The following is a 23,348-nucleotide window of genomic DNA, read 5'->3' as shown; positions in this document are numbered from 1 at the left end:
ACTATCAAGAGCATTTAGAAAAGGAAACAAACGTTCAACTTGGAAAGGAAGAACTAAAATTACCTCTATTTGCAGATGAAATGATTCTACCTATAGAAAACCCTAATGATTCCACCGAAAGCCCATTAACACCAATAAATTAATTCAATAAAGTTGCAGGATATAAAATCAACATACACAATCTGTGACATTTCTATCCACAAAACAACCTAGTCAAAAATGAAATCAAGAACACCATTCCATTTATAACATAAGTAATACTTGGGAATAAATTTTACTAAGGAGGTGAAAGACCTGTACACCGAAGGCTATGAAACATTGATGAAGGAAATAGAAGAAAATGCAAATAAATGAATATTCCATGCTCATGAATTAGAAGAATATTGTTAAAATGTTCATACTACCTAAAGCAATATGTAGATTCAATGCAATCCTTATAAAAACCCCAATTACAGTATTTATAGAAATAAGAAAAAATCATAAAATTTGTATGGAACCACAAAATATTCCAAATAGTCAAAGGAATTCTGAGGAAAAAAAGACATTGTACTACCTGATTTAATGTTATATTACAAAGATATAGTAATTGAAACAGTATAATGGCATAAAAGCAGACACCTACACCAGTGGATCAGAATCGCAAGCTCAGAAATAAATCCAAACATATACGGTCAATTAATTTTCAACAAGGGCACCAAAAAGACACACTGGGGAAAGGATAGTCTCTTTAATAAATAGTGCTGGGAAAACTGGATATCCACATGCAAAACTATGAAATGGAATCCTTTTCTTATACCATAACTAAAAATCAAATCAAAATGAGTAGGAAACCTAAATGTAATATCTTAAACCATAAGACTCCTGGAAGAAAATAGAGGGGAAAAGCTGTTTGACATTAACCTTAACAATGACTTCTTAGATATCATACCTAAAAGCTAAGGTTATAAAAGTAAAAATGTAAAAAAAAAAAAAGAGACTATATCAAACGAAAAAGCTTCTGCACAGCAAATAAAACAAACAAAATGAAAAGGAATCTAAAAAAAGTGGGGGAATGAGTGTCAAATATATAGAGGTAGAGAATAAAACAGTGGTTACCAGGGTCTAGGTAGGGACAGGAAATGGGGAGATACAGGTCTAAGGATACCAAATAGCCAATGTGCTGGGTGAAGCAGTTGAAAGATCTAATGTACAATATGAGGACTGTTAAGGACAAACTATAGACAATTAACAGAGTTTAATTGAGCAAAGAATGGTTTGAGAATCCAGCAGCCCTCAGAACCAGAAGAGGTTCAGAGCAACTCCGTGCTGCTCGATGGTTGGAGAGGATTTATGGACAGAAAAATGATGTACAGAAAATGTATTAAGGTACAGAAACAGCTGCATTGGTTACAACTTGGTGTTTGCCTTATTTGAACATGGTTTGAAGAGTTGGCCACCTTTGATTGGCCAGAACTTGGTGAAACTCCTAGCTATATGAGTATCGACTCCTGGGTTTGCTTGTACAGGCCTCTTATCCGTCTGTCTCCATTCCTTGCGTAACTATGTGGAAAGAGCCTTGCTTTCGAGACATTTTATCGTTTTGACTTTCCTCTACCTCAGGAGTGCTATTCCTTCTCATTTCCTTTCTGTCACCCTTGCTCTGATTGACTGGTAAATATTAGAGAACCTCACATAACTCAATCCTGGATCTTTTTCTTTATCTACACATTCTTCCTAGGTAATCTCACCCTGTCCTGTGCCTTATTTAAATAGGAACTGTGCACCAATGGCCATCAGATGTGTATCTCTAGCCTGTGCCCCTCTCCTAAAGGCCAGACTGTTATAATTATCTTTTTAATATATCTACTCAAACATCTGATATCACAAACCTAAAATATGTCCCGAAAAGAACTACAAATTTCTAAACCACAAACAAAACCTACTCCTCTCTTTTTCTCCCCATTTTACTTAACACTACCACCACTCATCATTTGTTCAAGTTTGGATCTAGAAATTATCCTTAATTCTCTTTTTCTTCATCCCTCCTTACATGGTATCCACAAGCAAGTGCCTCCAACATATTTCAGATCTTTTACTTTGCTCCCTTTTCTGACTATGCCAAGGTACCATCTCATAATAACCATGACAACAGCCTCTGCCTGACCTGCCCATCCCAGTTCAGCAGAATCCACACTCCACACAATCAATCCAGTGCTATTTTTATTGTAAATCACATCACATCTCTTTTCTGTTCAAAGCCCTCTGATGTCTTCCCATAGCATTTAGTATAAAAGTCACACAACTGACCACGGGTCACAAAACCCTGTATGATTGTCGTCCCATCAACCTCTCTGGTCTCTTCCTACTCTTTACTCCCCATCTCTCGGTGACCTGCCCCATTATGTTATACAGAACACAAGCATTTTTTTTCCTATGCTCTAAATATGCCAATACTTTTCACCTTAGAGTCTATTTACTAATTTTTTTTTTCTCTGCTGGAATTGTCTTCCAATTTATCTTTCCTTGCCTGGCTTCTCATTTTCCTAATACATCTGCTAGACGACCAGCTCTTTAGATAATTTCACCTATTCTGAAATAACTACCTAGTAACTCAGTATCACATGCCCACTTTAATCCTCCATATAGTACTGGCCACCATCTGATATGTTTATGTTTGTCTCTTGTAAGCTTTATCAGCAGATAGACCATGTTGATTTCACTACTGCATTTGCAGTTCCCAGAGCACTCTCAGTGTATTGTAAGTGCTAATAAATATTTTGTTCCCATGGAGGGCAGGAAGTAAGTACATGTTTCATGTCTCATGTCTCATTAGATAACATCTAAAAGTCTATCTTCAGGAATTTGTTCTTTGTAATTGAACTTTAGTTACCTACTAAAAGATGTGCACTTCCAGAAATGCAATCTAATAAACTTTGGTGAGCTATTATTTAGTAGGAATAATCTATTGGTCGCTTTTCAATGAGACAATCCACTATGTAACTTTTCTTTTCTTTTTCTTTTTTTTTTTTTTTTTTTTGAGATAGAGTCTCACTCTATCGCCCAGGCTGGAGTGCAGTGGTGTGATCTTGGCTCACTGCAAGCTCCGTCTCCCCAGTTCACACCATTCTCCTGCCTTAGCCTCCCAAGTAGCTGGGACTACAGGTGCCCGCCACCACACCAGACTAATTTTTTGTATTTTTAGTAGAGACGGAGTTTCACCGTGTTAGCCAGGATGGTCTTGATCTGACCTCGTGATCCACCCGCCTCGGCCTCCCAAAGTGCTGGGATTACAGGCATGAGCCACCACGCCTAGCCTTTTTTTGTTTGTTTGTTTTTGTTTTTGTTTTTGAGATAGAGAGAGGAACAGAACATTGTTAAGTTTGAAACATGGGAAGGAGAGAAGATAAAAAAGTAGACTAGAAACAATGGTGTCTCTGCATTGCACCATTGATAAAGGAGCAGGTATTTCACCAGGATATGAATTAAAGGCTACAAAACAAAACAAAACAAAACAAAACAAAACAAAACAAAACTAACTAAAAACACTAGAAGGATGCCAAAGGCAAAGTTCCTCTATTTTGTGTCAGGATGCTGAAGAAGTCTACTGTTCAAAACAACAGAAAGACTTTGGTTTTATTTCTAGCTCCCCTACTAGTAACATAATTTAGACCCCTTGATAAAATGAAGAAGTCAGACCAGAATATTACTGGGGTCCCTTCACCTCCAAATTTATGAGCCTTGTTGGTAGATAATCCTGCCTGTTGAATTGGTGTTAAAATGCTAATATTGTCTGCCTTTACTCCAGATATAAACCAACTGCTTATAAAATTACAGATATCAAATAATATAAGAACTTTTGCAGAAAAAGATGTTGTATCAGTAATTCTCCTCTTTATATTTCAGAAATTGAATGATGGGAAGGTTCAGAAACATGAGAAATACATAGAATATTATTTGGTCCTGGATAATGGTGAGGTAATTGTATGAGATAAATGTGCTGTCTTCCAAAACTCCCATTCATATATATTTATTTATTATGTGAGACATTAAATATCTGGATGAGACTTAAAGAATCATGCATATGAGCTATGGTTACATACTTTTCTAAAACTATGAAATTTGACATTTGTAATTAAGTTGATATGATTTCTTCTTTTCAGAGCTATCAAGGCAATTGATACGATACGCATAAATTGTTGGGACTTATAATACTATTTTCTTATTGACTTAAGAGCACCTAACTAGGTTTCCAATTATATTCTTCTGTTATTTTGTCTTTTGTTGTTAAATCATTTGTAAATTAAAATTTATTCTCATTAGGGAGTCAATATAAAAGCTTACTTGGTCACAATGAAAGCTTAGTGAATGGAATCCTCTGAAAAGGCAAATCTTTGGTGACAGTCACTGTTTATCTTCTACTGTAAGACTGCATTTTCATATACTGGGTTTTCTAAATTTAAAATGCACATGTGTATGAAAATATAAGTCAACTATTAGCTCAGACCCTAAGCTTTGGCCTTACTTATTGTGCTTAATTCATGTACTGTTCATATACATCTCTCTTAAATTAATAAGGTATTCCTTTTGCTAATTCTGCACAGCTTAGAAAACTATAGAATTTAAGTGAAAATACATTTGGAATAATTCTTTAGAGCTTTAAACTGAGCTAGTACTTCAGAAAACATCATATTCACTCCCAAAGTGCTTTAATGTAGCTAGATGAATAGGAATTTGATTCTAACTTTTAATTAACTCTAATAACTAATTTTAATTGAAATCAATAATAAGTAATATAAGAGAAGATACCTTTTTAACCTTCCAAGTATATTAATTTTTATCAATGCCCATATTTTTTCTTAATTTTTCTTTTAGTTTAAAAAGTACAATGAGAATCAAGATGAGATCAGAAAGAGGGTGTTTGAGATGGCTAATTATGTCAACATGGTAAGACATATTTTATTACCTGCAGTTTTAAACAGTTTGCTGGGAGATGTCTTTGGGTTTTTCAGTGAACGCACCTGAAGCAGGGAAGCAAAGTAAGACACTTGAGACCAGTGTGGCTGACTGGCTCCCGAAGGATGACCACGACTTTTGCTACACAGGTGAACATGAATATTAATACCACAAACCAACACTTCTTATTTACCTGCCGCACTATTCTCAGGTATAAGAAGACATAAAAACTGGTTTTACGTGGGTGCATTGTGTTTTCCAAAAATCCACTAAGAAAATGCTGAAGACCAAATCCCGACAGAAAGCTGATCCAGAGGGGAAAAATAATTTTAAAAATGCAAAGCACTGTCACAGTAGCATATTTCATAAACAATTATCTCATGTAATCCCCAGAACAATCCTAAATGTTACTAAAGCCTAATGTATAGCTAAGGAATCATATTCTCAGAAACAAAGTAACTCACCTAAGATCACGAAGTGAGAAAAGGATACCATGAGGTTTGAATATAGATTTGTCAGATTTCCAAACCCATTTGAGTCATACGACTGTTGACTGTGTTCTTTAGACATGATTGAGTTATCTAATTTCCAAAATATTTTTAAAATGATTTTACAACCTTTAAGTACTAATTCTTAGTTTTCTGTTTGTTGGATATATAGTTGGCATACTTATTTTGAAATTAATGAGTCTCTTTGTGGTATTCTATAAATGCTCTAAAGATAATTTTTTGTTGTACAATATAATGCTGTAATATACTTATTTTGATATGCATATGCATAGTGAAGTGATTACCAATATATATGAAATAAATATGTTACCAATATATATGAAGTCAATATATATGAAATAAAAGAAGTAATAAATTTCCTTCTTACACTGATGGGAATGATTTGTGGAGGGCTAAACATTGATAATGCAGGAAAGACAGAAGAATTGTTGGAATAATCTTGATGGGGGCAGAAATAAGAGATTTAGTACGTACGTGGAGAAACTGGTCTTAGACTCAGAGGTTGTTCATTTATATAGTAGATGGGGAGGCGCAGGATGTTTGGACAAGAATAGGTGAGGGGATAGGCCAACGGTGGGAGCTTGCGGATGTTCTCTTCAGATTGCTCTTATACTCTCAGTGCATGTGGAGCAAGGACAACTGTGAAAGTCAGATTTAAAGGAAATGTTAGAATTACCAAGAAAAGAAGTACAAAAAAAGTGTGCAGAAAGCTGCGTGTGAATGGAATTTGGAAATACAGCAGTTTTGCTGGAAAGCGTTAAGGACTACTTGAGGTTGGTAGTCACAGCTTTAAAGTGAGAGCAATCAGGGTCAGGTGCAGTGGCTCATGCCTGTAATCCCAGAGCTTTGGGAGGCTGAGGTGGGCGGATCACGAGGTCAAGAGATTGAGATCATCCTGGCTAACATGGTGAAACCCTGTCTCTACCAAAAAAAAAAAAAAAAAAAAAAAAAAAAAAAAAAATTAGCCGGGCGTGGTGGTGGGTACCTGTAGTCCCAGCTACTCGGGAGGTTGAGGCAGGAGAATGGCATGAACCCGGGAGGCAGAGCTTGCAGTGAGCCAAGATTGCACCACTGCACTCCAGCCTAGGAGCCAGAGCAAGACTCCGTCTTAAAAAAAAAAAAAAAAAAAAAAAAAAAAAGGAGAGCAATCAGAACAATGTGTTTTCCCCTGGTTCAAGGGCAGAAGGAGGAGAGGTTTAGAGGCAAGTTGCTTTAACCAGGATTGGAGTTTTGTCAGGTGAGTAAAATTAAGCAAGAAAGGAACAAGGAAGTTAAGGAAGTTGAGGGAATAATCAAGTGAAGGATGATAACATGGCTGGATTTTAACTTCACTCTCAGTAACTGCATTCCTTAATGCTTTTCTTGTTTTCCAACCTACCTTTTTTTAAGAAGTATTTAAGTTTCTTAGCAGAAAGTTGCTGGTGAGAATGTCACTGTGCACTTTTAGAAACTATAGTAGTAATTTAAGCTTTTATCTTTAGAGTAAGCATATTGTCTCATAAGCTTAACTCATTATTTCTAAAGTTTATCCCATATGCATTGTGGATTATTTGGTTAAATTCATGTTTAAGATTAGATGACCATTGGGTCATTCTGAAAATACATAAAATGGGTGGCTCAAAAATGACAGCAATTTATAGCTCACAGTTCTGGGGGCTAGGAAGTCCAAATCAAGTTCCATCAAGATTTGGTTTCTGGTGAAGATTGTCTTCCTGGCTTGGAGACAGCTGCCTTCTCACTGTGCCTTTATATGGTGGAAGGGACAAAGCAATTCTCTGGGGATCTCTTTTTTAAGGGCACTAATCTCATTCATGAGGGCTCCACTCTCGTAACCTAATCACCTCCCAAAGGCCCCACCTCCTAACACACCATCACCTTGGGGGTTAGGATTTCAACACATGAATTTTGGGGGACACAAACATTCAAACTATAGCAACTACTTAGCTTATTGTAAATGCATCGATGTACATTTGATCATATTGTGTTACTACTTTAATGCCTAAACCGGTACTGAGCAAACTTTGCTAATTCTGAAATATTCTCACTCTGAGAGCACTGAAAAACATATAGGCAATTGAAGCCATAGTAATGGGCCACTGACACAAAATTGTAGTATTTCTTAAGAGCACAAACAGGAATATTTTGTCTTAACAGGGCCTTTTCTACACCACCCCACCCCCCCAAAAAAATAAATTTACAGACCTGAACTATCTTAGGGTATCTGTCTTTTGTTTTGAATGGGAGTTTTAGTGTCTACAAAATAGTCAATACATTCTGTTTCACCAATGTGCTTGGAAATAAGGTTTTTATACTGCTGTGATGAATGTTTAAAAATACAAAATACATTGAAAATGTTTAATATGATATCACCATTATAAGTAATTGCTTTGCCATTTATTTTCTTTGGACAGCTTTATAAAAAACTCAATACTCATGTGGCCTTAGTTGGTATGGAAATCTGGACTGACGAGGATAAGATAAACATAACCCCAAATGCAAGCTTCACCTTGGAAAATTTTTCTAAATGGAGGGGGAGTGTTCTCCCAAGAAGAAAGCGTCATGATATTGCTCAGTTAATCACGTATGTACAGATTTTCCCCCATTGCACACTATGTGGTATTTGGTGGACGCTTTTCTGAACCTTGGCAAAGTGAGGTGTACACATAGGGGAGTAGACATTTATAGAGCACTTACTTGGATTATATGTCAAATATGCTCTTATTTTGGATCCAAGTATTTTCTTTTTTCAAAAAAAAAAAGCAATGATTCATAAAAAGTTTGTTTTTATTGGGTATACAGGAAGAAAAGACAAGTTTATATAATGGAAAGATAGTTTTTGATTCAGTGTTTAATTAAAGAACTGATTGGCTTTAGGCTCAAGTTAGAAGAAACCTCTAAGATATTATTAGAAGAAAAAATAAGTATTATATTCTAACCCCACATCTTCACTCATTTATTTCCTGCTGAAATATCCAGTTAACAACAATAGGGGAAATAAATCTAATGGCTATAAATTATATGAGACTGGAGGGTGTGCCTCAAAACGGTCAAGAAAATGCTGCTGGTAGCTGGATAATATTTAGTTGAAATCAGATAGAAGGAAGCAGTAAGGATTGACTTGAAGTTACTGGAGAGTCTATTATCTAAGAAAACCATGAATTTCATGGGAAATCAGTGAACTATGTCCACCAGAATTAGTTAATATTCCTGTGCTGGTCATCTGTTACTGCATGACAAACGAGCTTGACTTTCTGGGCTTGAAATAAGGCTTCTTCACTTACATAATTGGCATGTGGGCTCATTTGGCTGGAACAGTGAGTCTGGTTGGTCATGTTTCTGTCTATATCCCCTTTCATGTGCCCAGCTTGAGCTTCCCTTCAATATGGCTATCTTAGAGTAGGTGGACTTCTTACTAGGTGTCTAGTTTTTCTCGGACTAAGCATTTCAAGAAGGCACAAGATAATGCATCAAGGTTTTTTATGACCTAACTACAAAAGTCACAGGGTGTCATTACTGGTATATTATCTTAATCAAGGGTAAGTTGTAGGGCCAATCCAGATTCAAGGGGAAGGCACTACTCAGGCTGAGAATACTGCAAGGCTGGTTCATTGGGGGGTCACCTTTGGGAAGTAGCCTACACAATTTCTTAATTTGGAAAGGTGAGTTTTAGACTCAAGAGCCCATTCTTTGTGGAGGGGTTTAGTGATTTTCCAAGGTCTCATAGCTGGTAAGTAATAAGGGAGCCAGACAAATTACTGAACACTCCATCACTGTACAGTAATAGTGTAGAAGCTTAAAAATAATAGACGAGATGATAAATGTATAGGTAAAAATAAACAATGATACAATGTCAAGAATCAGAAAAAAATGAAAACAGAAAGGAAATATTTGTTCTTCCAGTTATGCAATTAATGTCTTACCATTTACCAAACAAATTAACAAAAGATACCTATACTTAGGTATAAGTAGTTAAAAAAATTAGAGTCCAAATATACTCTGTTCACTTAAAAGATAAACCAAAATATATAACTCCAAAATGAAGGAAATGTTTTTGCAAATGAGCAAGTGGGGAGAACTGAAACCACAAAAATGTAGAATGAAGTATAAATAACTTTGTGATATAATTTTAAAAGAGATTACAGGTATCATAAACCTTTTAAGTATGTATAATGTAACATATATTTTCAAAATAAATATCTGAAATCAGACTAAATGGATAAAATCTGCAGGGAATGAAAAATTGAGAAGTTTTCTCATTTATTTTACACAGCAGAATCGATACTTTCTATTTTTAATATTGTTTTATGGAAAATACAGGTTCAATTTCCCATGTAAATGCATCTACTAAGGAAATTAAAAACCTGATACAAATTTGGCAAATTTCCAGAGACAATTAAGGGCCAGGATCTTGTACAGATAGGAAAAAAAAAACTAAAAGGAACGAGTATGAAATTATTGAAGATTTATAGAAAAATTAAAAGGAACCAATAAAGCAAATTAAAATTACTAAAGGGTGCTGACGAGTTGATGGGTGCAGCACACCAACATGGCACAAGTATACATATGTAACAAACCTGCATGTTATGCACATGTACCCTAGAACTTAAAGTATAATAATAAAAAAATTTAAAAAAAAAAAAAAAAACATTATCTATGTAAGTGCAAATGATTCAAACCCCTCTCTAGTATAAAAATTATTTGAATAATATAAATGATCACTAATACAAATGCTTTCAAAATGGGCCCAATCCCTAAACCTACTGTACTAAAACAGTGCTAATGTAAAACAAAAGTACATGATATAAAAATATGAGTAAAATATAAATAAAAACAAAGCCTGTGTGCTAATGCTAATATCAAAACAAGATGTATATGGAGAAATACTTATTAGGACCAAAAATAGCCTTTCTTTTTTCTTCACAAGGGATACATATCACAATGAAAAGTGTTATAATCAGAAATGATAGAAAATATTCAACATAATTCTATCTAGGTGTTTGGATTTTAAGTGACACAAAAGCCATTCTACAGAAAAATGCCTTATGCAAATTCAAAAACTGAAGAAAAACATTGAGTGATGGTTCACAGTGAGTTTTTCTGGTAACCATTTACGGTTTTGGATGAATTGTCTATAAAAATAGAGCTTAGCATTATAATTTTTTATATCAATTTCTTCCTTTCTTGCAGAGCAACAGAATTTGCTGGAATGACTGTGGGTCTTGCATTTATGTCTACAATGTGTTCTCCTTATCATTCAGTTGGTGTTGTTCAGGTCTGTATGACGATAAACTGTTGGTACTATGATTTACTTTTACCAAATGCTTTAAAAAAATCTATAGAAGATCATGATAGTTTTTCTCCTTTAGTCTGTTAACATGGTAAATAATATTGATTGAATTTCAAATGTTGAACTAATTTTGCGTTCCAGGGTAAACTCAACATAGTGATGATGCATTATCTTTTTAATATATTGTTTAGCATGAAGTTTTTGGCTAAAAACTCTCAATAAACTAGGTATTGAAGGAACATATCTCAGAATAATAGCTATTTATGATAAACTGACAGCCAATATCATACTGAATGGGCAAAAGGTAGAAGCATTCCTTTTGAAAACCAGCACAAGACAAGGATGCCCTTTCTCACCACACCTATTCAACATAGTATTGGGAGTTCTGGCCAGGGCAATCAGGTAAGAGAAAGAAAGAAAGGGTATTCAAATAAAAAGACAGGAAGTCAAATTGGATCTGTTTGCAGATGACATGATTGTATAATTAGAAAACCCCATCGTATCAACCAAAAATATCCTTAAGCTGATAAGCAACTCCAGCAGTGTCAGGATACAAAATCAATGTGCAAAAATCACAAGCATTCCTATACACCAGTAACAGACAGAGAGCCAAATCACAAGTGAACTCCTATTCACAATTAGTAAAAACAGAATAAAATACCGAGGAATATAACTTACAAGGGATATGAAGGACCTCTTCAAGGAGAACTACAAACCACTGTTCAAAGAAATAAGAAAGGACACTAACGAATGGAAAAATATTCCATGCTCATGGATAGGAAGAATCAATATCATGAAAATGGCCATACTGCCCAAAGTAATTTATAGATTCAGTGCTATACCCATCATACCATTGACTTTCTTCACAGAATCGGAAAAACCTACTTTAAATTTCATATGAAACCAAAAAAGAACCTGCATAGCCAAGACAATCCTAAGGATAAAGTACAAAGCTGGAGGCATAACACTATCTGACTTCAAACTATACTACAAGGCTACACAGTAACCAAAACAGCATGGTACTGGTACCAAAACAGATATACAGACCAATGGAACAGAATAGAAGCCTCGGAATAACACCACACATCTAGAACCATCTGATCTTTGACAAAACAGACAAAAACAAGCAGTGGAGAAAGGATTCTCTATTTAATAAATGGTGCTGGGAAAAGCGTACAGATTTTTTAAGAGTATGCCTCTCTTTCTTCCCATCTATTGTGCTATTGTTATCATATGTTTAACTTTATATCACATAAATACACAATACGTTATTAATTTTGTTTTAGATATCCATCTTTGATTGCAATTTAAAATTAAAATATTTTTCATTTGTACAACAAACCCCCATGACACAGTTTACCTAAGTAATGATCCTGCACTTGTACCTGTGAACTTATAATAGAAGTTTAAAAAAAGTTTTATATTTACCATCACTTTATTGCATTTCCAGGACTCTTTACTTCTCTATAAAAGTCCAAATTTCTATCTAGTACATATTTTTTCCTTTAAAGGGAATTTTTTAAAAACATTCCTTATAATACAGTAAATTCTTTCAGTTTTGTTTGTCTAAGAAAGGCTTTATCTTACTTTCATTTTGAATATATTTTCACAGACTTTTTGGATGTCCTGTAACCCCAACTTACCGGTGGATTCAAGGGAAGTTATAGTTATCTATCTGCCTTATCCTTGTTAGTGTAAGAATAATGTTCTTTCCAGCTTTCTACATCCTAGATAGAAATGGAATTAACATACTTTTTACTTACTATCTTTTGAGTCTCGGTTTGTGATAGGCTTCATGGATATACCGAGGAAGTAAAATACATATTTTCAAATTTGAAATAGCTTGCCATAAAGTTGGAAGAGAAACTGGCCTACCTAAAGCAATAGTTCTAACATATAGTAGGTAGCTTAATACTACTTAATGGAAGTGAAAACCATGCTAGGAATTCATAAGAGGTGATTGTTGATGAATATTAACATAGTCAGGAAAGGTTGCATTAAGATGGACCTCAGCCTGTGATCCCAGCACTTTCGGAGGCCGAGGCAGGTGGATTACCTGAGGTCAGGAGTTCAAGACCAGCCTGGCCAACATGGTTAAACCCTGTCTCTACTGAAAATACAAAAAAATTAGCTGGACATGGTGGCTGGTGCCTGTAATTTCAGCTACTCAAAAGGCTGAGGCAGGAGAATCACTTGAATCCAGGAGGCGGAGGTTGCAGTGAGCAGAGATTGCACCATTGCACTCCAGTCTAGGCAACAAGAGTGAGACACAGTCTCAGGGAAAAAAAAAAAAAAAAATGGACCTCAAAGGGTAGGTAGGATTTAGAGTGGGGCAAGAGAGAATGGAGATCATTCGAGGGCAAAAATCATTTAAGTTAGGAAAACCATTATTTAAAGAAATAAACCATAATTTGAAAGGAGCTTCAGATAGGCCTCTAAACACATTTTTTCTTGGGCTTTTTGGCTTGCGTTTTTCCCCATTTGGAGAGCTCTATATTTCTATATAGGAGGGTTTACCATGTTCATCTCAAAAGAATGAAAGAATATACAGTGTGTAGGTATCAACTTCCCAATTTACACAGCTGTTCCTTGTTTGCCACTCTTGTACTGTTCCTCATCAAACTCTACATTTAGTTCTTTGAGATGAAGTAGATAAGAGAATCAGACTTCTGTAGGTGGATGTTACTGGCAGATTCTTGTCTCCTCAATAGGACATTTTACCCTGCAATGGTTCTCCTGCATTGTTTTATTGCTCCTGGACAATTTATAGCTGCAAGCTCTAATTTATCTGCAAGCTTGGAGTTGAGTCCAAGCACCTCAAACCAGAAACAATCTGGTGATCAAGTTGGCTATAGGCTGATTTCATGCAATGGGCAAGTTTTTAAATGACTGATGTCTACTCTTGGCAATTACGGAATTGAGAAAGATACAAATAGAGCTAAAGTGCTAGGCTGACAAACAATTTTAGATCCCTAATGGCCAAATGCATCAAAGACTTCTAAAAGGCAAGCCAAAGAGGTAAGGGAGATATATCACTTTAAAAAAGTTCTTATTTCTTATTGTTGATGAAAATTTGCCATCTTTCTTGGAAGGAAAACTGGAACAACTTCCTTCATTATAGGAACCTACTCAAAGAGCAAAGGGCAGACTGTATATGCTGTGATGGGCATTCAGTTCCGTTTAGTACTGTGTGTGTGTGTGTGTGTGTGTGTGTGTGTGAGAGAGAGAGAGAGAGAGAGAGAGAGAGATGGCGAGTGAAGTATAATTTCAGTCGAAAATCAGAGAATCTTTTTCTTCTTTCATACCCTTAGGACCATAGTGACAATCTTCTTAGAGTTGCAGGGACAATGGCACATGAAATGGGCCACAACTTTGGAATGTTTCATGACAACTATTCTTGCAAGTGTCCTTCTACAATATGTGTGATGGACAAAGCACTGAGGTGAGGCTCATCTGGGCTCTGGGGACATGCTATGTAGCCCTGGTTTTGATCCACCATGGGCTGTACTACTTTAGGTCATCTTCAACAACGTGTTCAAGTTTTTGAGTCATTAAATAAATGTGCATTTGTGCCAAGCCACCTCATCTATATGTAATGTTTTTTAATAACTCAGACATAATTTAAACATATTGTCTCTTTGCTGTTGGGGCAATTCATCATTTTATCCTCATCTATACAATACCTGGCTTCAGAAAAATCATTAGCATTTATCAGATTTTCCATGAATTCAGAATAGATGGTGGTCAGAAAAGAGTTCTAGAATAAAACTCTAATTAAAGAAGAAACTGCTCATAGGACAATGAGGACAGTCTATGAAAAGACATCACACATTTCTACCCTGAATTAGGCAAAATTTTTAGGCAATCTTATCTTTTAAAATCTCACCATCTTTTTTATATATTCATGTCCTCTTTTCTATACATACAACTCACTCTATAAACTCTATTTCCTCTTTTCTATTTTCATTTCCTCCCTCAGCCCACTCAAGCTAGGGTCATTCTCCAAAGCCCCTGCACGAAACAGCATATGGCTGCATGCCAGTTACAGAGCTTATGTTACCTCTCCCCTCTATTACAGCAGTTGTAAACCTCATCTTTATCTGTATAATGAAGAGATCCTATCAGTAGGAATTCCTCTAAAGGAAAGTGAATTCTGAGACATGTAAATACATATTTTGGTACCTTTAGGTCTTTACAACACCCAAATGATCTAAGATTATCTGGAGAAGTCAGAGACGTATTTGTTTTATTAAAAGTGGCCTGGATGCTATACTTTGAAATGTGACTATATTTTCTCATGAAATTGGAGGTGTTTGTGTCCACCCAGGTAGGTTAATTCAGGCATGCAAATGAGCTTACAATCTGGCAGTTGGTCAGTGGATTGGATTTTATCTTTTGGGGCAGGCTGTGGGTGTAATTGTGCCTAATGTCAGATACTGCTTCCCACATTTTAAGCATGACTATATTCCAGTTTTTCTTTCCTTATCTTCACAGCTTCTATATACCCACAGACTTCAGTTCCTGCAGCCGTGTCAGCTATGACAAGTTTTTTGAAGATAAATTATCGAATTGCCTCTTTAATGCTCCATTGCCTACAGATATCATATCCACTCCAATTTGTGGGAACCAGATGGTGGAAATGGGAGAGGACTGTGACTGTGGGACATCTGAGGTATGACCAATCACTTTCTAAAAGGATATAGTTGTTTTTCAATTGCTAAGAAGATAAACTATAAAATAATGCGTGGCCCACTATAACATTGTAGGTTTTTTGGGTAGTTTTGGGTATGTCCATTTGTAGGTATTTTCCAGGAAAATCTTTCTGACAACGAACCCTGAACTGCTGAACAGACCTTACTATTTTCTCTCCCAGGGTTCTATATTCATTCCTTTTTATAAGGACTATTTACTAACATGGGCTTTGTATCCTCCTCCCTCCCTTTCTAGGTGAAATACTTGAAGTTCCCTATGTGACTATGACTTACCCTGTATTACTTTAGACAGAGCACTATGAGTGCTCAGAGTACAAAGAGCTTGCTGGTTCAAGGTCACTGGGCTGGCAAATGGAGGAGCCAAGAACTGATATCAAATGTATCTGTTTTCAGCTCTGAAACACAAGACCACCCAGCACAGGGATCTGGTGCATCCCTTACTGCTTTGGGACTCAGGAGTTATTACCATCAGAAGTTCTGTGCTGACCGTCTTCAAAGGGCAGCTGGGATTTTGAATGGGACCTCTGCTTCCCTGTTATTAGTGCTTAATATAAGTAATGCATCAAGCCTTCAGAGTATTGGCTTTCAGTAACTTTGAAATATGATTATATATTTAATTATGTATTTATTCAATCTATGAGAAAAAGTAGTCTGTCCTGATTGATGACTGTATTTGAACTAAGGGCCAGAGTTTTAACCCTAAAATGTTGTAACTCTAAAACTCTCAATCTTCTATGGGAATCTAGACAGCTGCAGGGAACAGTTTTGAGGTAGGAGTTTCTCCAATACTTTTTGCAGGTAGGATTCTGACACAAAGCAGAGAGACTAAGACAAAGTATTTGCATCAAGCACAGTTGAATTAAATATTAAAGTTTGATAAAGAGCTATATCTTTAGCTTTTCAGTAGATATCCTAGCAATTGGATCTACTGTTAGATATGTACATAACTGATGAGTTGAAGGAATTATATTCTACAATTAGACAAATCTTATTGTAAGAACTGTGTTTTTTCTTCATGTTTTACCAAAAAGAATAGATCTTTCCTTAGTATTATTGGAGACCGAGGAAACTAGTTAATAGAAAAGTGACATAAGTGGAATTCAGATAAACCATAAGCCATCAGTTGCTCCAAAATTTCAGGGTTTCTAATTTTTTAATCTTTATTTTTGAAAAAGTCATATTTAGACTCCACGAAAGTAACATATGCCTGATGACTGTATTGTGTTACAAATTGTGCTGAACTGGGACCAAAAAGTAATGTTGCATTTACATTTGTTTCTCATATTTCTTAGGAGTGTACCAATATTTGCTGTGATGCTAAGACATGTAAAATCAAAGCAGGTTTTCAATGTACATCAGGAGAATGTTGTGAAAAATGCCAAGTAAGATTATTTTATTCTATTTTAATAATTATTACATTTTTTGTACATTAACATCTCAGTGATTATGTTAACCAAAACAAGCAATGCAATATTTTTCTTTAAATAAAATGATATATTTACTATATACGAAGCACTTACTTAGTGTTCTACATACATGGCCTATTGAATCTTCCAATGATCCTTCATAGTAGATATTATTTCATTTTGGTTTTGAGAATAAAATGCAGAGTAGAAAATGACCAAAATAATATGGCCACTATTTGTTACAGCCTGGATAAACCTGAGAACATTATGCTAAGTGAAATAAGCCAGCATAAAAAGACAAAGACTGCATACTGATCTCACTTATATGTGGAGTCCAAAAATGTTGAATACATGCATAGTAGAATGGTGTTTACTAAGGGCAAGGAGGCTCGGGAAATGGGGAGATGATGGTCAAAAGGGACAAAGTTATAGTTGTTTAGCATGAGTAAGGTTAAAGACATAATGTACAACATGACTATAGGCACAGGTACAACGTGACCATGTTGTATATTAATAATTTGCTAACAGAGTAGATTTTAAGTGTTCTCACCACACACACACACACACACACACACACACACACACACACACCCCTATGTAAGAGACCAATACATCAATGTTTGACTGTAGTAATCATTTCTTTCTAAAATTCTTTTTAAAGTTTTGTGGGCACATAGTAGGTGTACATATGTAGTAAGCATTTCACTATGTACATATATGTTAAAACATCATGTACACCTTAAATATAGACAACAAAAAAATGTAAAAACAAACGTGGCCACTGTTGAGTGGGATAACCCCAAGTGTGACCATCTCCAAAGCCACAGCTAGTTACTCCTACCTGCTGCTGTTTCTCATGCTTCATGGCTTTCTCAGGTCAAATCTCACAAAACTGATTGTATCTCCCGTTAGCAATGTGTGTGATGGAAGAAGTTTTATTCTGAGTAGTGTGGAGGTGTCCCTATCTTCAATCTTTGAAGTCACTTCAGGGTGAAATTCTACTAAATAAGACATGTCATGTTCTCTGTGGTGCTTTTCTGAATTGTCCTTCAAGTTTAGTATTTAACTTTCTATTGTTGCATATCCTTTTACATTGTGAGGGTGTGTTTGTTTCCATAGTTAGATTGACTCCTAAGGCCAGAAGACTGATTCACTTTCACCTAGCACAGAATTTTATACATTTTAAATGATCTGTAACTGCAGCATGGATGTGTAGATGGCATACCAGGTTATAAGGAATGCTTGGTGTAATTTTGTTTTTAATGTTGGAGAGAGAGGAAAGAAGTCCAAAAGGAAGTAAATTTGAGAACTTAAGCAGTACTCAAAGAATGTTTAGTAAATGCTGTTTGTTAGATTATGGTACATAAAAAAGTATCCAGTTTCTTACTATTTATTTAGAGCAATGATATACATATATGAAACATATGAAAATATAATGTGTGGTTCAATGGCCATGTAGATAGCATAATGATATATTAAACTTTTTTGTACAGTCTCACTTGATTTTCACAATGGCCCTGTAAAGTAGATGTTGGATGGGGACAGGGATTTTCAGAGAGATTAAATCCATTTTCCAAAGTTCAGCACTCAGACACGCACAGAGCCAAAATTCAAATTCCTATCCTCTAAATCTGAATTCAAGGCTCTTCCCAAGCACATGAAAACAGGAGCAACAATTTGTATTGAAGATGTCAGAGGAGACTTGGTGGGAAAGGGGCTTTCAACTGGACTTAAAGTATTTTGGACAAAAGAGATTTAGACATAAAACAACAACAACAAAAAAAGAATTTCCAAATGAGGACACAGAAACAGCAAAGACATAAGAGGAGATACAAGCATGGTTTGTCTGGTATCTAGTAAGGAATGGTCTGGCTGGACCCATGGGTTGAATTTGGAGGATCTCACATGCTTGCATTGAAATTTGGATTTGATCCCATCACTGGCATTAAGATATTCAAAGTTATTTGATGCAGTAAAAAACCTGCTCCTGTTAGAAAGGAAAAAACAAACAAACAAACAAACATACATGCTTTCTCAGTTTTGCAGGAATGGCAGAATGTTTCACTAACATTTCTCTGAGCAAATAAGAGTAAGATTTGCAGTATCTGATTACAATCGAGTTAATACAGCAAGGGAATATTTGGTTATTTCTCCCTCATGATATGTCATTCTATGAAAGAAGTGAGTTGAAAGGAACCGGCTGAACTTACAATAAAAGGAATTAAGGATTAGGAAACTCGAGGCCTGGGAAAGCCCCAGTCTGCTGATCTGGTGTTTGTAAACTTATCTCCTTGAATACCGAAGACCCACTTCACCAGTACATCTCTGAAGTTGCAGATTTAAATCTCCTTGGAGTTCCTGATAGAGATGCATTCAACCAAGGGAGAAATAACTCCCTTCCTTATATCTAAGTTGTTGCCTGTTTTTTTTTGTCCCTGTACTTTTCTACATTATGTTTCTTTGGTGTTTTTGGTACAAATTCAGAAATATTGATTGCTTAAAATCTTAGGGCATTAACCAATATTAATAGAAGTGATATAGCAGATGATGGCTTTAATTTATAATGACGATGTAAGCTTCAGCGAAATGACACTTCAAACTACTATGCCCAAAAAGTCCAAATGGAAAAATCTTTGTGTTAATTTGAGGTATCAGGGTAAAGCAGGTAGGGAAAACAAAAAGCCTTCTATTTTTGTTTTTCTACAGTTTAAAAAGGCTGGGATGGTGTGCAGACCAGCAAAAGATGAGTGTGACCTGCCTGAAATGTGTGACGGTAAATCTGGTAATTGTCCTGATGATAGATTCCGTGCCAATGGCTTCCCTTGCCATCACGGGAAGGGCTACTGCTTGATGGGGGCATGCCCCACACTGCAGGAGCAGTGCACTGAGCTGTGGGGACCAGGTAGGAAGACAAATCTTTTTTTTTTGCATGTGCGAAAGAAAACAAATTTCAGATGACAGTGTTTAACCATGGCCAAAGGACCATTCTGCCCTATCCTTCTTAGAAACTTCGAACTCAAAATCATGGAAAGGTTTTAAGATTTGAGGTTGGTTTTAGGGTTGCTAGATTTAGCAAATAAAAATAAGGATGGACCAGTTAAATTTTAACTTCAAATTAACAGCCAAGCTTTTTGTCTTAGCATCAGTTTATCCCATGGAATATTTCAGGTATGCTCCTACTAAAATAAATTATTTGTGTATCTGAAATTCAAATTAAACTGGGTGTCTTTTTTTTTTTTTAAATCTGGCAAACCCTAACTAAGATCATGAACCCTTGGAAATCTGTGTGTGTGTGTGTGTGTGTGTGTGTGTGTGTGCACGTGCACAGGTGTGGCAGAAGCACTGGGGGATGGGATAGAAATAAGGAAAGGTGGAAAAAGGAAAAGAAGAACTCTGGAAATGCAGAAAGGCAATACAGAATAGTGAAAGTTCTTAAATGGTCACTTTGTCCATAACACCAAAATTTTAGAGACCATATTCTCTAATTTCACCAAGAAGAAAACTTGGAAAAATAAAAGATTAGAGAGATATCTGAAAATTTAAACAGCAATTTATATAGTATTAAATAACTTTATTAGAAAGGCAATTTTAGATCATATAAGTGATCTAGCTTATATGTGAAACCTAAAAAAGTTGAACGCATAGAAGTAGAAGGTAGAAGGCTGGTTTCCAGGGGGTGACAGGGAGGAGGGGAGGAGGGGAGGAGGTGGGGAGATGTTGGTCAGAGGATACAAAATTTAAGTCGAAAACAGCAAGTTTTTAAAAACCAGTTATTTGGACTTTCTGGATATGATGTGTATTGTGTACATGTATGTAATTTCCATACCCCCTTCCTAATAGTTTCAGATTTCTACTTAAATGACTGAAACAGTATTTATTAAAATAGAGAAAATCTACATATTCCTAAAATTATTTGAAAGGGGTCATCGCATACCAGAAACTTTTCGTAATTCTTGAAAATACAGCTAAAACAAGATTGAGAAAATCAACAAAAATTCCTGACTTACAATGCACTGTGAAAACAAGAAACCTGGGAAATAAATAGACAAGACCCTAGAAAAACCTCCCTGTAAACTTCTGTCTTTGGCTACAGTGGGTTGAGACACAATTTGAGGAGCAAAGCTCAATGCTGTTAGTACGTCAGCAAGCTCACTGGTGTCCCGGAACCAGGCCTCAGCAATCCTGCCTCCAGTTCATGGATGTGCAAGGTTAAAAAGGTGGAAACAAAATTGACTGTTGGTTAAGAGGCTCATGTTTCCTTGGCTAACTTCAGTATATGGCAAAAACCAGGAGAAAGAAAATCTTTAGCACAGAGATGAAGTTCTGAGCTTCGCCTTTATTATCTTGTAGTAAATATTAACTGCAAACAATATTAACTGTTACCCTCCTTTTTCGGACTTTACGATTAGTCTCCTCAGCAAATCTGTAAACTTCCTGGAACAGGGACATTGTCTACATTGTTCACAGTTGTATTCCCAGTGCCTCCCAGCACAGTACCTGGCTTTAGTAAAAAGCTCAAAATTGTCTATTGAATATATTTATCTGATCATGAAATGGAGTAGACCTCTTAAGTCATACTTTTAAATACAGCCATTACAAGAGGCCAGAGAAAACAATTTGCCTAAATAAAATTCCAAATTTTATAATTCACAGAGGATTACCCATTTATTCTAAATAAATCTGGGAAGTTTGAAAAGTCTTGCAACTTTGTAAGTAATTTAAAAATCATTCTTTTTGGCATCAAATCATTCCCACAAATCAATTGTAGTTCCAAGTATTGAAAATGTGGCTAAGGCATGAGCAGACAATTCATCATGAAGAAGAAATACAAATGTGCCATAAAATTAAAACCATTTTAACTCATTAGCAATATACAAAACCTAAATGAAAACAAGTTAATCTTCTACATTTGCTAATTGGCAAAAGTTTGCTACAGATGTTAATGTTCAGTGTCAGTGAAAACATAATCAAACAACTCCCCTCCTACACTGCTGGTAAATATACGAATTAGCATCATCTTTACCGAGAGAAAAATGCATGCACAAAATCTAAAAATAGTTGTTTTTTACTCTTTCTCCTAGCAATTGCACTCAAATATTTACGACGATTTTTCAGCCAGCATTTTTAATGATAGTAATTGAAAAACATCTCAAAATCCAAAATATACGGATTAAATAAAGTGTATTATTTCAATACAATTCTTGCTGCTGTGATGCTTTAGAAAATTTAATGCCTGGGGAAAGGACAGCTATATTGTTAATGGGCAAGAAGTTACAAAACAGCATGATGCCAAATATATGAATGATACAGTCTACAATATTAGCAGCAATAACTTTGAAGTCTCAGATTAGGAATTTAATGCTTTTCCCTGATTATTCATAACTAATGATTCTTCTGTGTAGATATTGTATAAATATCTACACAGTAGATATTAAAATGAATACATTTTACTAAGATACAAATAATAAAAAAGGCAACAAAACTCATTTTATCTTGCACACTGAAACACGGAATTCATTTAAAATGTTTTGAGTTTACAAGTCATCATAGTAGGTTTAAAAGTATTTCTTAAAAACAATTCAGTATCTTCATAGGTGTCTTCTTATTTTAACTTAGTTTGCTGTTTGTCAAAGGCTAGACTCAAAATTTCCAAACGTTTAAGACAGAATTACTTATTGTTATTGAAGAGGGGGCACCTCAGCACCAAGAAGGAACATAGGTCTCTGTGACTCGACATGATTCTGTTTCCTTATTGATAAATTGAGAATGGCAATAAGCATGGCTAGTATTTGTCAACCATGTACTGCTGATCAGGCCCTGTTCTCAGTGACTCACCTGTATTAAGTGATTTAATCTTCAAAACACCTCTGAGGTAGGTACTGTTATATGTAATGTGTATATATACATTTTATATATGTGTAAATATATTAAATATATATATATATTCACATATAAATTCTACACCATTTTACAGATGAGAAAACTCAGGGGTTAAGACATTTGCCCGTGTTCACACAATTACTCAGTCTTGCTTAAAGCCTGAGCTCTTAACTAACATGTTTTGTCTGATAGAGATCTAAGGAAGATTACCTGAGACATGAAATATGTGATGATGCCTATTTTTGTACTTGGCACATAGTAGGAGTTTTTTGTGGAGTAACAGATTACTTAAAAGATTATTCGTAATTCCAGCCAGCTCATTTGATACCAGATTACTACACCCATGTTTCTAGGAGTGGTCAATGGAATTATGCTAAAATAGTATTTTTTTCTTGCTTTATATTTTATAAATCCCTTGCCAGCACTGAATTTTAAAAATCTCTTTTCTTTTCAAATATCTCTGGAACCTCAAAAATCGATTTTCTTTTCCCTACTGACTGATCCTGGTCCCAGGAACTAAGGTTGCAGATCAGTCATGTTACAACAGGAATGAAGGTGGGTCAAAGTACGGGTACTGTCGCAGAGTGGACGACACACTCATTCCCTGCAAAACAAAGTAAGT

At 35.5% G+C, this 23,348-nt stretch overlaps 1 protein-coding gene across 4 annotated transcripts in view; it reads left to right on the top strand.

Annotated features, from left to right (window-relative positions):
- ADAM28 (ADAM metallopeptidase domain 28) overlaps positions 1-23,348 on the top strand; it is a 62,925-nt gene that overhangs the window by 23,061 nt on the left and 16,516 nt on the right. For all 4 annotated transcript variants that reach the window (XM_050800290.1, XM_050800289.1, XM_050800288.1 and 1 more), the window contains exons 7-15: positions 3,883-3,954; positions 4,852-4,923; positions 7,853-8,022; positions 10,629-10,713; positions 14,040-14,170; positions 15,223-15,400; positions 16,733-16,822; positions 19,553-19,748; positions 23,240-23,342. In XM_050800290.1, coding sequence (XP_050656247.1) covers positions 3,883-3,954; positions 4,852-4,923; positions 7,853-8,022; positions 10,629-10,713; positions 14,040-14,170; positions 15,223-15,400; positions 16,733-16,822; positions 19,553-19,748; positions 23,240-23,342 — 1,097 coding nt within the window. The remainder of the gene's footprint in view (positions 1-3,882; positions 3,955-4,851; positions 4,924-7,852; positions 8,023-10,628; positions 10,714-14,039; positions 14,171-15,222; positions 15,401-16,732; positions 16,823-19,552; positions 19,749-23,239; positions 23,343-23,348) is intronic.

Source organism: Macaca thibetana, chromosome 8 (assembly GCF_024542745.1).
Source record: "Macaca thibetana thibetana isolate TM-01 chromosome 8, ASM2454274v1, whole genome shotgun sequence".
Taxonomy (NCBI): Eukaryota; Metazoa; Chordata; class Mammalia; order Primates; family Cercopithecidae; genus Macaca; species Macaca thibetana.
Note: the sequence above shows the minus strand (reverse complement) of the source record. Positions and strands in the feature narration are given on the sequence as shown.